The 15,218-nt window shown below is 38.3% G+C and overlaps 1 protein-coding gene across 4 annotated transcripts in view; it reads left to right on the top strand.

Annotated features, from left to right (window-relative positions):
* CDK6 (cyclin dependent kinase 6) overlaps nt 1-15,218 on the top strand; it is a 247,832-nt gene that overhangs the window by 54,369 nt on the left and 178,245 nt on the right. For all 4 annotated transcript variants that reach the window (XM_042917832.1, XM_042917860.1, XM_042917853.1 and 1 more), the window contains one exon: nt 12,581-12,716. In XM_042917832.1, coding sequence (XP_042773766.1) covers nt 12,581-12,716 — 136 coding nt within the window. The remainder of the gene's footprint in view (nt 1-12,580; nt 12,717-15,218) is intronic.

Below are 15,218 nucleotides of genomic sequence, written 5' to 3'. Positions count from 1 at the left end.
TAGGCAAATAACAGAAAAAGCAATTCTGTAATCTTATCACCAAGAGGTAACACTGTTAGCATCTTGATTCATCTTTTTTATTTTATTTTATTTTATTTTATTTTATTTTATTTTGAGAGATTGAGAGAGAGGGAATCCCAAGCAGGCTCCGCACTGTCGTTACGGAGCCGGATGTGAGGCTTAAACTCACGAACCAGGAGATCATGACCTGAGCCAAAATCAAGAGTTAGACACTTAACCGACTGAGCCTCCCAGGTGCCATTCTTGGTTTATCTTTATACCATTTTGTTTATATATATGGAATCATGCTGTACATACTCTTTTGAAACCTGCACTTTCTTTTAATAATATATTATGAATGCCTTTCCATGTTCAATAAATATGAATTTGAATCCTCTATCAATTTGTGTATCTGTCTCTCCAGAAAGGTTTTTTTTTAATTTGTTTGTTTGTTTTACCAATTTGTACTCCCACAGTGATGTGGGTCCATTTCACAAACACTCACAGACGCTATGCCATTTTATCTTATAAAAATTTGTTACCCAATTTGAGGGGCTTAAACAGTGTATCGCTAATGTTTTCATTTATGTTTCTTTAAGTTATTACCATAGTTTAACATTTTCTCATATGTTTACAGTCATTTATGTTTCCTTAAAAGGAACTAACTTCAGTAGTTGTTTTATTAGATAAGAACCTAATCCTAAGTACCTGAATTAGTGCTGGGATAAATTTACTCACCTCATAAGGATGTGATTATGAAAGATTTTTGGCTTACGGTGTAGGTAAAGTTTGGTTAGTTTTCTTCTAAGACCCAGCAGACAGTCTTCAGCACAGACAGCTGCCTAGTTTTGGCTGATTCGTCGTTTTTCCTCAAGAGAGGCCCAAAGCTGGAGAACAGGGCTTTTACAGGTCAGAAATGGAGACAGAACTGAATGTTGAAAGTTTTCCAGAATCCAGCACTCTTTCTGACTCAAGCCAGAGCTGTTGACTTTGCTCTCAAAAATATCATTTAACTCTTATATTTTTGAGATCAGAATATCTTTTTCAAGCCCTGTGGGGTGAACTGAAGTGTGTCGTTTTTCTAACTAGTTAAGGGGAAGACGTAAGGGGGCCTAGGGAGGATCAGTAGTCTTCAGCTTTATTTTTTCTATGAATTTTCTGAACATTTTTTTTCCAGCCCAGCATGTAAAGCATATACTGCTATATCCAAGTTTACCAAAGACATTTGTGGATTGGCATTACCACAGCTCCTGCCAGCCAGTGTGTCTCCTTTGCCATGGAGAGGTCTCTGACCCAAATGCTGCCCTACATACAGAGGCAGGATTGGTTAGGAAATCAGACTCTGGAAGCAGATAGCCTGACTTCGGATCCTGTCTCCACCACTTACTGTAGTGTGCTTTAGGCAAAGTACTAAACCTCTCTTTGGCTATTTCTTTTCTCCTTTTGTTTTTAAGCAATTTTATTGAGATATACTTTACATACCATCAAATTTATCTGTATAAACAATTCGGTGGTTTTTAGTGTATTTACTGAGTTGTGCAACCATCACCATGATCTAATTTTAGACCATTTTATCACCTCAAAAAGAAACCCAGTACCCATTAGTGGTCATTTTCTATTCCTTTCCACCTCTCCCTGCCCTACCAACTTCCAGCCCCAGGCAGCCACTAATCTACTTGCTGTCCCTATGGATCTGCCTACTCCAAGATTTATCCATATCATACCATGTATCTCTACTTCATTCCTTTTTATTATCAAATAATATTCCATTACATGGATATACCACATTCTGTTTATCCATTCATTAGTTGATGGACACTTCCATTGTTTCTACTTTAGCTATTATGAATGATGCTGCCGTGAACATTTGTTTATATACATCTGTTTCTTTATTCATAAAATGAGCACCATTTCATAGAGTTGTTGTGAAGACTAAAGAATTCTAAATACGTAGAATTACACAGTAGATAGGGAGCAAACTAACAGTGTTAAGGAATAAATGCAACTTATTAGTGTGTGTCCTCATTAACCACCAGTTACAAGATGTGGCTTACTCAGAGTGCCATGCTTTATTTCCTAGTGATGTCTCTGAGGATCCCCTCTTTTCTTTTGCTGCTGACTTTTCCCTGAGTTACAATTCTGAAAAGTTTAGTTCATTCAGTAAACATTATTAAACACCTGCTGTGTGTTAGATGTGGTACTAGGTACCATTCTGGGTGTCGTGGAGAATTAAAAGAACAGGATAAACACAAGTGTGGAGAGGCACACAGTTTAAGCCTGTTTTTAGTTTGTAGTCTGCAACCTCTGACCTCCCAGTAGGGCTTAAGACTTGGGGGCCCCTGAACCCCACCTTCACACCAGATGCCACAGTTTTTGAGGTCTCTTAATCCATTCTCTCTTGTCAGGCCCTTATTTTGACCAGCATATCTATCTTTATATGTCAGGTGGCTGATTGAAGCCAAGTGGTACGTAAGAAAAAGGCTAAAAGTGAGGTAATTGAGTCTTGGGGGAGACCTCAACAGGTAAAAGTGTAGGATCTCATTCCTGCGCTATAGCTGGGGTTGCTGAATGGGGTTTATTCTAATCAATATGTAGTAGTCCCTGATTTTCTCAATTTGCAGGTTTCTTCTTTCTATGGAGTTGACTTTATGGTTTTTTGAACTTACAAAACAACTATTTTGTATTGGAACTGGACTCAGCAGAAGTATCAGCTCAGTATTGTCTAGCTACCCCTGTTTTCTCTCTCTTGATTCTGGGTAGATTGACTCGCATGGTGACTTAAAATACACTTATCGAATATTTGCCTCTGCTACCATTCTCTGCCCTCTAAGAGAACAGATATGTTTTTATGATTTCCTCATTTGTTTTAGCGCTAAAGTAGCGTTTCCTTTTTCCCATAATAGCATATAGTTGGCATAACAGAGTGATGCTGCTACCTCATTCTCTCTGCCTTTCATTGAGACAAAATGCATTAACAGTTTAAAGAACTGTTGGGTAAGAAGTGCTTGCTGTCGGGCTGACTGTGAAAGAAGTTTAAATTCTATTGTTTAATGTCCATTTCAGGAATTCATCTTGAATATGAACACAGTAGTATACAGGCACCCCATATTCCCATTAGGACATCCAGAAAGCTTATTTGGGGCCTAGCTAATAGTGTACCAATTTTGTGCTGTCATGTGCTATCATATGGTAGTAGTGTGTTTCCATATATACAGGTTTTACTGTTTGCTCTGTTTTAAATATTTACTGTAGTGCAAGTCATATCTTGTAAACTTGCCCAATTTGGGGGATTCCCATTTAGCTTGTAAAACATTTTCAGATTAATGCATGCAAAGATATTAACTCATAGATCCAGATGGCCACACATATATAGATAGACGCTGAAACCAGATTAGTAGAAACTCTGAGGATGAACAGGAAGATGATGAACCACAAAACTTTCTTATGAACACACTTTATGCTGTAAAGAATCAAGTGATTTCATAAATAAAAGAGGTTGACTTTGCATTCACTTGTTAGGTTATGGTAGCTTTAAACTTAACAACATGAACACAAAGAGATTTCCCTGCTTTAGAGTTACAATTTGACATTTCAGTTGACCCTTGAATAACACGGGTTTGAATGCACACACCCACTTGTATGCAGATTTTTTTTTCTGATATAGTAGTGTAAATGTATCTTCTCTTCCTTATGATTTTTTAAATTACATTTTCTTTAGCTTACTTTATTTTAAAAATACAGTATGTAATACATATAACAGAGAAAATATGTGTTAATCAGCTGTTTGTGTTCTCAATGAGGCCTCCGGTGAACAGTAGACTATTGGAAGTTAAGTTTTGGGGGAATCAAAAGTTACACATGGATTTTTGACTGCAGGGAGGTCAGCACCCCTAAAAACTCTGCATTGTGCAAGGGTCCACTTTACTGTGCATGTCCCCTTTTCAGCAATAGGTGGTGGGGTTGCTTAATTGAGGGTTCCAGGAGAACATATCTCTGAGCATTGGATTCAGCCTTTAAATTAAACTTTGTGTTATTTTTAAATACTTCTCCTTGCCTCCTCATTTCCTCTTACCCCACTGAGTCCTTTCCTGTTCTAGGTTACATATTCCTATTTGCGATGAACTTATCCCAGTGTCTTCTGCCTTTCTCTGCCTTTTCTCCACAAAATGTTTCTGTAGTCAGACCAGGAGCCTCAAATGGGAGTCCTGAAAGGAAGTCGCATGGTTCCTTGGGAGAGATGAACTAGTCTGTTCTGGGGCTGCCCAGTGCAGCCCAGTGGACATGCTCATGGAGGGACCATTTAAGGTAAATTTTCTCCCAGCAAGTCAGGACTGGTGCAGTCACCTAGAGGAAACTACTATTGTTTATATGCTTGACCTTAATTCATTTTGTCTAATATATAAGACATATTTGAGGTCAGATGTTGATGTTTCAGAATCATTTAACCCTTCTAAGATATGTATAAATGTCTTAAGGCAGTTTTTGTTTTCTGTTGTTGTTGTGTTTTTTTGTTTGTTTGTTTTTGCTAGTAATAAAAGCCCAACCCAATGTTACTAACATAACTAATAAATCCAAGGGTATATCAGGCACAGGTAGGGCCAGTACTTAACCAAAGTCTCTTGCCTGTCATTTCTCTGCTCTGGCTCTTTTCCCTGCTGGCTGCATCCTATGGTATGCTCACTAAAGTGGTGGCAATGACAGCCATCGGCAGCTGCGGGCTTATATGTTGCCGGTTTGGTAATCTCAGATAAAGAGAGTTCTACCCTCCCAGAAGTTACAGTTAAAGTCCTGGGACTGATTCACACGGTCCTGTCCATCCCTGCATCAATCATTATCACTCTCTTTGTCCAGGGTAGGTTTACATGCCATGCTGCGCTCATGCCCCCAAAACCATATTGCCTGAGTAGGAGTGGTTCCTCAAGAAAATGAGGATATGGTTTATAGAAGAGGTAATAGGTGTTGGAAAGGCAGACATCACAGATGTCTACTGTAATAGCACGTAGAAAGAATTTGCTTTGATGTGATATATAAAGTTTCATGTTATATTTATAGAATTTATTTGGAATTAATACACAGCCATACGTCATTACTTATGATTTTATATGTCAGTCTTCTCTCCCCTGGCTAGATAGTAAGGCTCTTACAGTACCCATCTTAGATGTTTTGTAGTCTCTAAAACTTAGTACCGCACCTGCACGTGGTAGGTACTCATAAATGTTTATGGATGCTGCTGAAATGGCAAGCTCCTTCTGGAAGCATGCTGATTATTGTTGGTGGCAAATACCTCTGGAGTTACACCATTCAGTGTTGGTTTAGAACAAGTGCACACACAGTCCATATTTAATGAGCAAAAGGAGAACACCCTGGCAAGGATCCAGTAGTGTAGGGCAAGTGGGATGCGTGAACATAAATTGGGTCCATGCAAGAAGCTATAGGCACAGAGTGTGCTTCATGGACAATAGAGAAAAAGAGATAAAAAAGAATACTTCTCAATTCCAGAGACTGGCTGTAGTTCAAAAAAATTTTGTTTAGGGCCCTTAGGCAGCTGTGCCAGACATCTCTCAGCTCTTGAACTATTTGATGTCCAAACATTCAAGAGTATGAAAAAAAAAAGTGACAGGAAAAAAAAATCCTCCTAGAACTTCCTGTGACAGGTCAAAGTTTAATCACAGCAAATAATGCAGATTTCCCTTTTATTATAACCACAACAGAAAGGCAGGGCTTGTGTTTACAAAGCATGTTGTTTGGGAGACCTTTGTAAATTGTAATCTTTGGAAATCCCAAACCTATTGGATGTAATCCCATCCATTAGATGAAGGCAACTTGCCTATGCAGTAGATCCAGAATAGCAAGTTAAATGGAAAACATGAACAGGAAGCAGTCATTAAGAATTACAATGGGTAGGATGCAGAGTTAATTCACGGAGATATTTTGTTATGAGATAATTACATCACTAGGACAGCTGGAAGGCTGAGAGCTGTGCTGGGACCGCAGTGCTTGCTCTCTGCCCTGCAGCTGAGGGGTCAGGACAATAGAGACTGGGAGAGAACTTACTTTATGGGATAGTTAGGGGCTTTGGCTGACTTAATTGTGAAATGGTAATGACCTATCTGCCTTTTTTGGATTGCCTTTTGCATAGCTAAACTGGATTCCAAAATTTAGTAAATGCCGAGAACCACTTTTCACTTCTTTTTGAATATTCGCTTGGATCACATTAAGCACAGCTCTAATGGATACATATTGAATGGTAGTTTTCATTTCCTCTAAAAGTCATCTGAGATATTTTGCTCATATTCAGCACAGTGTGAATATATTTCTCTTATGGAACTACAGCATGTAATAGTTGAAATGGTATTTTTGTCAGTTTACTGAATAGCAAAAAAAAAAAAAAGTTCTAGAAAGTCTTAAGATGTTGGTCAACACAAGAAATCATACAGTTGAAGTTATTTTCCAGTGTTTATGTTCAAATGTTCAGACCTGTCTGGCTCTTTTGTTTTGCAAGTGTAGGGGTTATAGGCAGCCCGGCCACATTCCTCATTGATTTATATAAATATATTACAGATTGTTAACCTCCTGCCAAATACCAGGGATTTCAGTTCTTGTTTAGCTCAGTTGCTTTATGTGAGACTTATTTGTTATATTAAAACATCTATGTTCTCTTTATTGCCCACCACAGTGACTATTATTTATTTGATTTGGGGTAATTCCAGAGGGAGTCATTGTAGACAAAAAAGCATCATAAATATTATGTTCTAAAATTCCTAAGATGAATACAGGCTTTTCCTGCTATTTGGAAGTAGACTGTTCCTATGAAACCTTCTGTAGGCTGAAGTGGTGTAAAGTGAAGAAGCAATTACCATTAATTTATATGGAAAACTTTTTGAGTGTTCCCAGACCCAAAAAATAACCTCTCCTCGGCTTTTCTGATACTATGGGACATATCTTGCTCATGGGTGCACAGAATAAATCGAGAAAAAGCACAGATGCTCTCAGAAACAATTCAAAGCTATGGTGGCTTGATGCCTAGAGGCTGAGTATAGTTGTGAGGACAGAGGTTGGGGGTGCCACCTCTCACTGTTTGGGGTGCATGCTGTCTCTGTAAAGGCTCACTACAAAACAAATATTGAATGCTATTTTCACTTTTCTCCTTTTTTCCTAAAAGTGAAAATCCTCGGGGCGCCTGGGTGGCTCAGTCGGTTAAGCATCCGACTTTGGCTCAGGTCATGATCTCACGGTTTGTGAGCTCAAGCCCCACTTCAGGTGAGCTGGAGCCCCAATCCAGGCTCTGCACTCTCCCTCTCTCTCTCTCTTTGCACCTGGTGGGATTCTTTCTCTCCCACTCTCTCTCTCTGCCCCTTGCTCACTCATGCTCTCTCTGTCTCTCTCATAAATACATACATACATACATACATACATACATACATACATACATACATAAAATACATTTTAAAAGTATTTTTAAAAAAGAAGAAATTGCTGAAAGCAGCAGGAGGATAAAAGAAAAGGGTAGCAGCACTGCCCAAACAGGAGGTTGTTCAAGAAGAGGAAGAGACAATACATGAAGACAGTGAGTGAGGTATTGAGTTGGTATCTGAGGTTTCAGAAGAGGAAATTCTTCAGGTCCAGTTCCTGACTTACCTGAAGGAATTACAGTGGCATATACAATTCCCGAAAAGTAAGGAGATTCTGTACCTGAGGTGACTGTGGGAGATTCTGGTGAAAGCTCGGAAGACCTCTTGGCCAAGATGAAGAATTTGTAGGTAATGGACTGACCTGTGTTTTTCCTGAGTTTAAGCCTATGCAACATTAATACATACTCTTTACAAAATTGTTATACTTTTTGAAGATCCTATGTTACTTGTTGCTTTCTCCTTTCAACTAAATCAGTAACTTTTGTCACTTTCTCCCTTCGACTAAATTAGTTACTCTCCTAAAACCCATGTTTCATTCTAGTTAAGAAAAACGTGAAAACTTAGCCACTGAAATGTTTTGGCCTCTTGGGAGGGGTGGGAAGTAAGGACCAATTTGATGCTATATTTCTTTTCTTTCCAGTAATTCTGTGTGGTCTGTTTCCTGAGGCCATGGACAGTAAGTAGTATGTGGTTCTCAAATATAGGGGAAAAGGACAGGAGGCACAACCTGTTGATTAGAGCTAGCAGGCATCTACTCATTGTATTTAGAATCATGCTCTATAAGAAAACTATCCACTACCATTGACTTGGCCAACAGTGAAAATTTATAGTACTAACCTGCAAAATAAAAATATCCTCTCAAATGTTACCTGATGAAATATAAGCTGAAGTGTAGCCATTAGAAAATTTTGTAAACGGTGAATTATATATTCAAAACAAGACAAAGGCAAATAAAAGGAAGCTTTCTTCATGGGTAAACAGATAAAGGTACTTTCCGAAGTACAAATTATTCTATTTCTGCACTGACCAAGGAAAAGAAATAATTGCATCTGTGGAAAAATGTATCTGGAGTCACTGTACTTTATTGAAGCACAAAATAAATTTAGGCTAAGATCATCTAGATTATACCCATTATATGGGCTACCTTCTGAATACTGCATTTTAATTTGATTCTCTAGATAATTAGATAGTTGTATTTGGGGCATAAAAGAGACCTAAATTTCCCCAGCAATAACTGGCATATATTTATTCACTGGAAGGGTATCATTTACCCTGATCATGATCATTACATTATAAATTGATAAACTGGTTGTCTCTGAAGTTGCATACAAATAATAAAAGCTTAGAGAGCCTTGGTTACATAAATTCCCCGTGGTTTGGAAACCAATAAAAAATATGCATATGTAACCATTATCAGTAGGATGTTAACATGCTATGCTAATCTTGTATTTTGATGATTTTTTGCTTTGAAGATACGAATGTCTGAATTGTATCTCTAGAGAAGGGGTGCCTAGGTGGCTCAGTTGGTTGAATGCTTCTGACTCTTTTCTTTTTTTATTTTAAATGTATTTATTTTGAGAGAGAGGGGCAGAGAGAGGAGAGAGAAAATCCCAAGCAGGTTCCACACTATAAGCACAGAGCCTGATCCTGTGCTCAAACTCACAAATCGTAAGGTCATGACCTGAGCCGAAGTCAAGAGTGGGATACAGCAGACTGAGCCACCCGGGCACCCGTGAGTGTTCTGCTCAAGTCATGATCCCAGGGTTGTGGCATCAAGCTCCACATTGGGCTCTGTGCTGATCACGGAGCCTACTTGGAATTCTCTCTCTCCCTCTGCCCCTCTACCCTGCCCTCTAAAGAAAGAAAGAAAGAGAGAAAAAGAAAGGAAGGAAGGAAGGAAGGAGAAAGAAAAAGAAGAAAGAAAAAGAAAGAAAGAAAGAAAGAAAGAAAGAAAGAAAGAAAGAAAGAGAGAGAGAGAGAAAGAAAGAAAGAGAAAGAAAGAAAGAAAGAAAGAAAGAAAGAAAGAAAGAAAGAAAGAAAGAAAGAAAGAAAGAAAGAAAGAAACTCTAGGGAAGAAATGTTAGTACAAAATGAAAAATGCGATCTCCACTTATAAAATAAGGTTCTAAAAGTTGATTTCAGAAAGTGCCCCCACCCAAAAAATAATAGCACCTTAAGAAATAAAAAGAATTATCTCCTTGAACCAGCATGAGCCTTCTTACCTAACACCATTCTTTACCTAGTCGAGAATACATTAAGAAGATACATTAAAATTTATACAAGAATGGTAAACACTATGCAGTGTCACATGTGTCTCTTTAACATTCCACATTTTAGCAATTGCCAATTAAAATTAGTGCCTTTTCTCCATGGCTTATGATTTACAGCAGTTGGCAGTGGCTTCCATGATTTCACCTTTGCCTAGCTCTCACATGTGGAGTCCCAATCACTGCAGGTGCCATAAGTGAGTCTTTATATCTTGAAGAGAGTGATACAACATTGAGGAAAATAAGTTGGGTGGGTTAGATGTTATTCTTGAATTGTGTCATACGAAGAGTGTTTGAAAACATGGTTTCAGTAAAATGAAGCAACATAACATACTGCCGCGGCTGTTAGGTAACTAACAACGGTTTGGAAGCGGGTGATCTTTGGTTCAGCAGTGTTTTATGATCGTTTTATTCTCCAGTTATGTCCCTGTCAATTACAGATTATAAGCACAGTAAGAACTGGACTTACTAAGATCAGTGTTGACCTGAGGCAGTGATAAACAATGTATTTTTTTTTCATGAAGGAAATGTATTCATTATAGTGGAAAGCATTTTTAAAGTGATGTTTAAGGAGCACAGCTATAGTGGTGCAGTTCCCATGTTTGTGTTTGAATTTAGTACATCATTGTGGTTTTATTGTATTACAAAAATAGAAGCAGGGGTGCCTGGGTGGCTCAGTCAGTTGAGCGTCCGACTCTTGATCTTAGCTCAAGTCATGATCTACAGTTCATGAGATTGAGCTCAAAATTGGGCTCTGCACTGACAGGGCTGAGCCTGCTTGGGACTCTCTTTGTGCCACCCCCTCCCCCCCCCCCCCCGCCAGTCAGGAGCTCGTTCTCTCTCTCTCTCTCTCTCTCTCTCTCTCTCTCTCAAAATAAATAAGTAAGCATTTTTTTAAAAGAAAAAAAATGGAAAACATATAGAAAGAAGCTTCTTTTTCTTCTTCAAAAGGAAGGAAAAAGTAAAGCTGGAAAAGTATGTGGGATTAATGGAGAGAAGATGGTTCAAAGGAACCTATGAATAAATGGTAGTTGCCTCACATTACCAAACGGAAAGGGTTGTTTTGATAAACTTCCCAGGTGTCGGATTCATGCATGATAGCAAGTATATTGGTCATAGTATGACACTCATATGATTAATGGCCTTATCTTTAATAAATTTATTAGGAGTTTTTACTTTATCAGAATAATTTTTTAGAATAAGTCACATCAGTGACTTTAAGAAGATTTTAGAATTTCAAGAAAACAAAAAAATCACGTGTAGCAGTAGGTGATTAAAACTTAGAAATCAGAATACTTAAAAGTAGATAAATGTGAGAAGAAATTCAGTTGATCTTAACTGATTTTAGTGGAGTCGTAGAACTCATCCCAAATTGCGTATAATTAAAAAGTAGTGCAGATCTGGCTGTGAAATAAGTGTGGTTGGTGATGGTTGTGTTCATCCCACCAGATTTAACTTCATTATAGTGTTCTTTAGTTTATTTTAAAGTTTAGTTTAGATTCACAGAAAAGTACCAAATATTGTGAAGGACCTGTTCAGCCCAGAAATGCAGTAGGGTGGCATGCATTAAAAATTCAAGAGGTAGGATGCAAAGTAGATAATTGAGAGTCAACCCGGCATTTTAGTAATGGGTTATACCATGCACATTTATAGTTAGTTTCTTTGAAGGGCGTGTTTATTCCGTCTTTAAAAGTGAGAAGACTATGTATAGCATTTTGTTAGCCTTTTCTTAGTATTTATATTACATTCTTGTCAAATTTACAGCTTGTTTACAGGTGGTTTGTTTAATTATTCAAGCATGTGGTGAGCATCTCATGTGTCGGATAGTGTATTATGTGTGGTTGAAAGTAAAGAAAAATTTGTCCCTGGGCTTAAAAATGCTTTTGACTACCAAAGGCTTTGCTTTTAAAACTTAAATTTTAAATTAGTTGTAGAATTTTATGGAAGATACCAGATTTGCCCATCCAGACTTAATTATAATGTTTGTTCATCTGTATCATTTAATGATGATGTAGTTTACTAATGCTGTTTAAAATACCTCCTCTCTCCAAAAAAAAAAAAAAAAGTTAAAATTTCAGTTTTGATTAGTGTGATATTTGAAAATTTTTTTTTAAATTTTTTTTTCAACGTTTTTTATTTATTTTTGGGACAGAGAGAGACAGAGCATGAACGGGGGAGGGGCAGAGAGAGAGGGAGACACAGAATCGGAAACAGGCTCCAGGCTCCGAGCCATCAGCCCAGAGCCTGACTCGGGGCTCGAACTCACGGACCGTGAGATCGTGACCTGGCTGAAGTCGGACGCTTAACCGACTGCGCCACCCAGGCGCCCCTGAAATTTTTAAACCAAGGATTTATGCCCTTTCCAGGGAAATGATTTGATTCCCCAGGATGAGAAGGCTGTCTTAGAAATAAACCATATTTCATCATCCTTATTTTCACAGGCATGATTGTAACACCTTAAATTCCAGGAAAATCTTAATCGCAGAGTGCAACATCTCCAAAGAATACTTAATCTGTCTCTTTAATAATTCTTGAACTGTGAGCTAAGAAGAACCATATTTTTCCTAGGCTGCAGTTTTTTAAACTATCTCTATTGGCAAGTACTACGTAAGGTCTTAACTAAGGAAACTCTCCAGGCAGACATTCCTATGCTCTAGTCATGTTGTTTTCTCTTTGCCGCTGTGGATTTTGTCATCACTTAATGAAGTGTTTCTCTCCTAAATTTCATATTGCAATTAAAGTATCAGATCCCATTAGGCATCCTTACATATTATTTGAAGGAATGATAAACGCTGCCCCCCCACCCCGCCTTTTTTTTAAACCTGTTGTGCGATTGAGTTGCAGAATATGTTACTTCTTTGCTTATTGCTACCTACTTAATATCTTTCTTTTTTCTTTTAGGTTGTTTGATGTATGCACAGTGTCACGAACAGACAGAGAAACCAAACTAACATTAGTGTTTGAACATGTTGATCAAGACCTGACCACTTATTTGGATAAAGTCCCGGAGCCTGGAGTGCCCACTGAAACCATAAAGGTACCAAGAATCATCTGTCTGTTTGATTAAATAGTCACACTATTATAGCCTATTAAGCAGTCATATTCCTTCCATGTGAAAATTGCCAGGAGGGCACCCAACTGGCTCAGTCAGTAGAGAATATGACTCTTGATCTTGGAGTAGTGAGTTCAAAGCCCACATTGAGCGTTAAGCTTACTTTAAAAAAATACCAGGGGCGCCTGGGTGGCTTGGTCGGTTAAGCGTCCGACTTCGGCTCAGGTCATGATCTCACGGTCTGTGAGTTCGAGCCCCACGTCGGGCTCTGTCCTGACAGCTCAGAGCCTGGAGCCTGTTTCAGATTCTATGTCTCCCTCTCTCTCTGCCCCTCCCCTGTTCATGCTCTCTCTCTGTCTCAAAAATAAATAAACGTTAAAAAAAAATTGCCAGAATTAGAGCTTTTGGAAATCAATATATAGTTAAATATATCAACCAAGATGTTCATATAATGAGATATATTCTAATTCATTATTTTTAGGGTTCTGTGAAAAAACTGTTTTAGTTTTCATACATATTAAAATTATTGAAAAATATTTAAATAGACATTATCTGGTCATAACCTTAGAAGGTATAGTGTTGTAAATGTAGCTCAGTCTTTTTCTGATGATTCACAGACTCTGAGGAATGTAATTTGGAACTTCACACATGAGCACATTGCATATTATAATTGTATACTGACTCCAGGATGTAACTTATACTATGTAAATCTGAAATACTGGCTTTTAGGCCCTCCTTTCTCCATTTTTCTTTCTCACTTATAAAACGTTTATAGGAAGCCTAAGTGCCAAGTACTGTCCTAAACCCTTGGGATTTAGGAATGATTTAAGACTCCTTACAGGTCAGCAGGCTACATGTGCTGTATTGACCAGACGTTCTTTCTTCCTTTAAGTCTAATGGAAAAACCTACTTAGAAAGTTTTGTTGGTCATACTTCTGTTCTGCCTAATGGAACTTTCCAGTAGATCTTTTAGATCTATGCACATCGTGTGCAGGTCTTCATGAAAGACCCTTCTGTTTATGTGAATTAGGTGACTTCACTAAACAGACTCTTTACCTAATCATTCATTGTTGAGAAATGAATTCTGGAATTCAGCATTGTTTTAGATAGTAGGGAATAGCTGGAAATAGTTTCTCTTGTGTTTCAGTAATAGCCAGTTGGTGTTGTCAGATACTGACACATTTAGAACTTTGACATATTGAATGATTTATTTCTTTGGTTTTAGATTGATAAACAGTTTATGTTCCCATCTGCCTTTCATAAAAGAATATAATGCTCAGTAGTGCTCTCATTTCTTCCTGAGCAGTTTCAAGGACTTAAAGGCCCTTTAAATGCAGGTGTCCCTACTTATCTGTTCTTGGTCCTCTTCTCCTCCATACATGCACCCCTCTTTCCTCTGGACTTCTATTCCAGTTTTGTGGCTTCAGTTCTCTCCTTTGTAAGTTTGTCTAAAACCCCATGTTTAGCATGCAGGGCGTAGCCCCTTTTCATGGACGATATGTTCTGCCAAAATAGACTCTTAGTGTGGTTCATCATTTCCTACCTGTGTGGTCCTCCTGCTCAGTGCCATTTCTTTACTCCCCATCAATAACCATCTGCTTAAGTATCTGGCTCACCCCAGATAGCGTTTGACCAACTTTCACAGGTGGATATAACCTTATTTGTCAAACAGCACTAGTTCTACACATCTCCTCTTCTTTGTTATATTTTCTACTCTTAATTGTATTTGTATCCATGTTTTACCTATTCATTCATCTTTGTATCCTGACAGTCCCTACACAATGATTTATACACATAAGTACTCAATAAATAAGACACATTGACAACCTTTCTTTAGATGTGATTATTTCAAAATTATTTTTAAGTGACTTCCAACAGCTTAAACTTATACTGTCAAAATAACCATCAGCTTCTTCTGATGCAGTTAGTTCTAAGTTCAAAATTAGTTTGAAGGGGGAGTCAATTTTTTTAAGCAGCAAAACAAGATAACCATATATGTATATATTATATCATACATTACCACCTGCATAGGTGATTTGAGCTTCACATTAAATCCTCCTGGCATTAGAGGGTACTAAGTGGAATTGTTTGCTAAAGTATCATGTAGTTAAAGTGGTTGATAAACCAGACTGATGCGCTAAACTATGGTTTGACCAGGTAGGAGTAGAAACAAATTGGGTTAGGGGGAATTATTATTATTTTTTTAATGTTTATTTATTTTTGAGAGAGAGCAAGTGGGGGAGGGGCAGAGAGAGAGGAGGACAGAGAATCTGAAGTGGGCTCTGTGCTGACAGCAGCAAGTGCTGGGGCTCGAACTCATGAACTGTGAGATCATGACCTGAGCTGCAGTCAGATGCTTAACCCACTGACCTGGAGGGCGCCCCCGAGGGAATTCTTAAGGGTGGGGTGCAGGGGCAGGTAGGATAAGATGAGGAACAGGCAGAAAGGTGGCCACCAAAGTGAGGAGAGGAGAGGAAAGGAGTTTGG

The sequence above is a fragment of the Panthera leo genome, chromosome A2, assembly GCF_018350215.1.
Source record: "Panthera leo isolate Ple1 chromosome A2, P.leo_Ple1_pat1.1, whole genome shotgun sequence".
Taxonomy (NCBI): Eukaryota; Metazoa; Chordata; class Mammalia; order Carnivora; family Felidae; genus Panthera; species Panthera leo.
The sequence above is the reverse complement of the archived record's forward strand: the minus strand, read 5'-3'. Positions and strand labels throughout refer to the sequence as shown.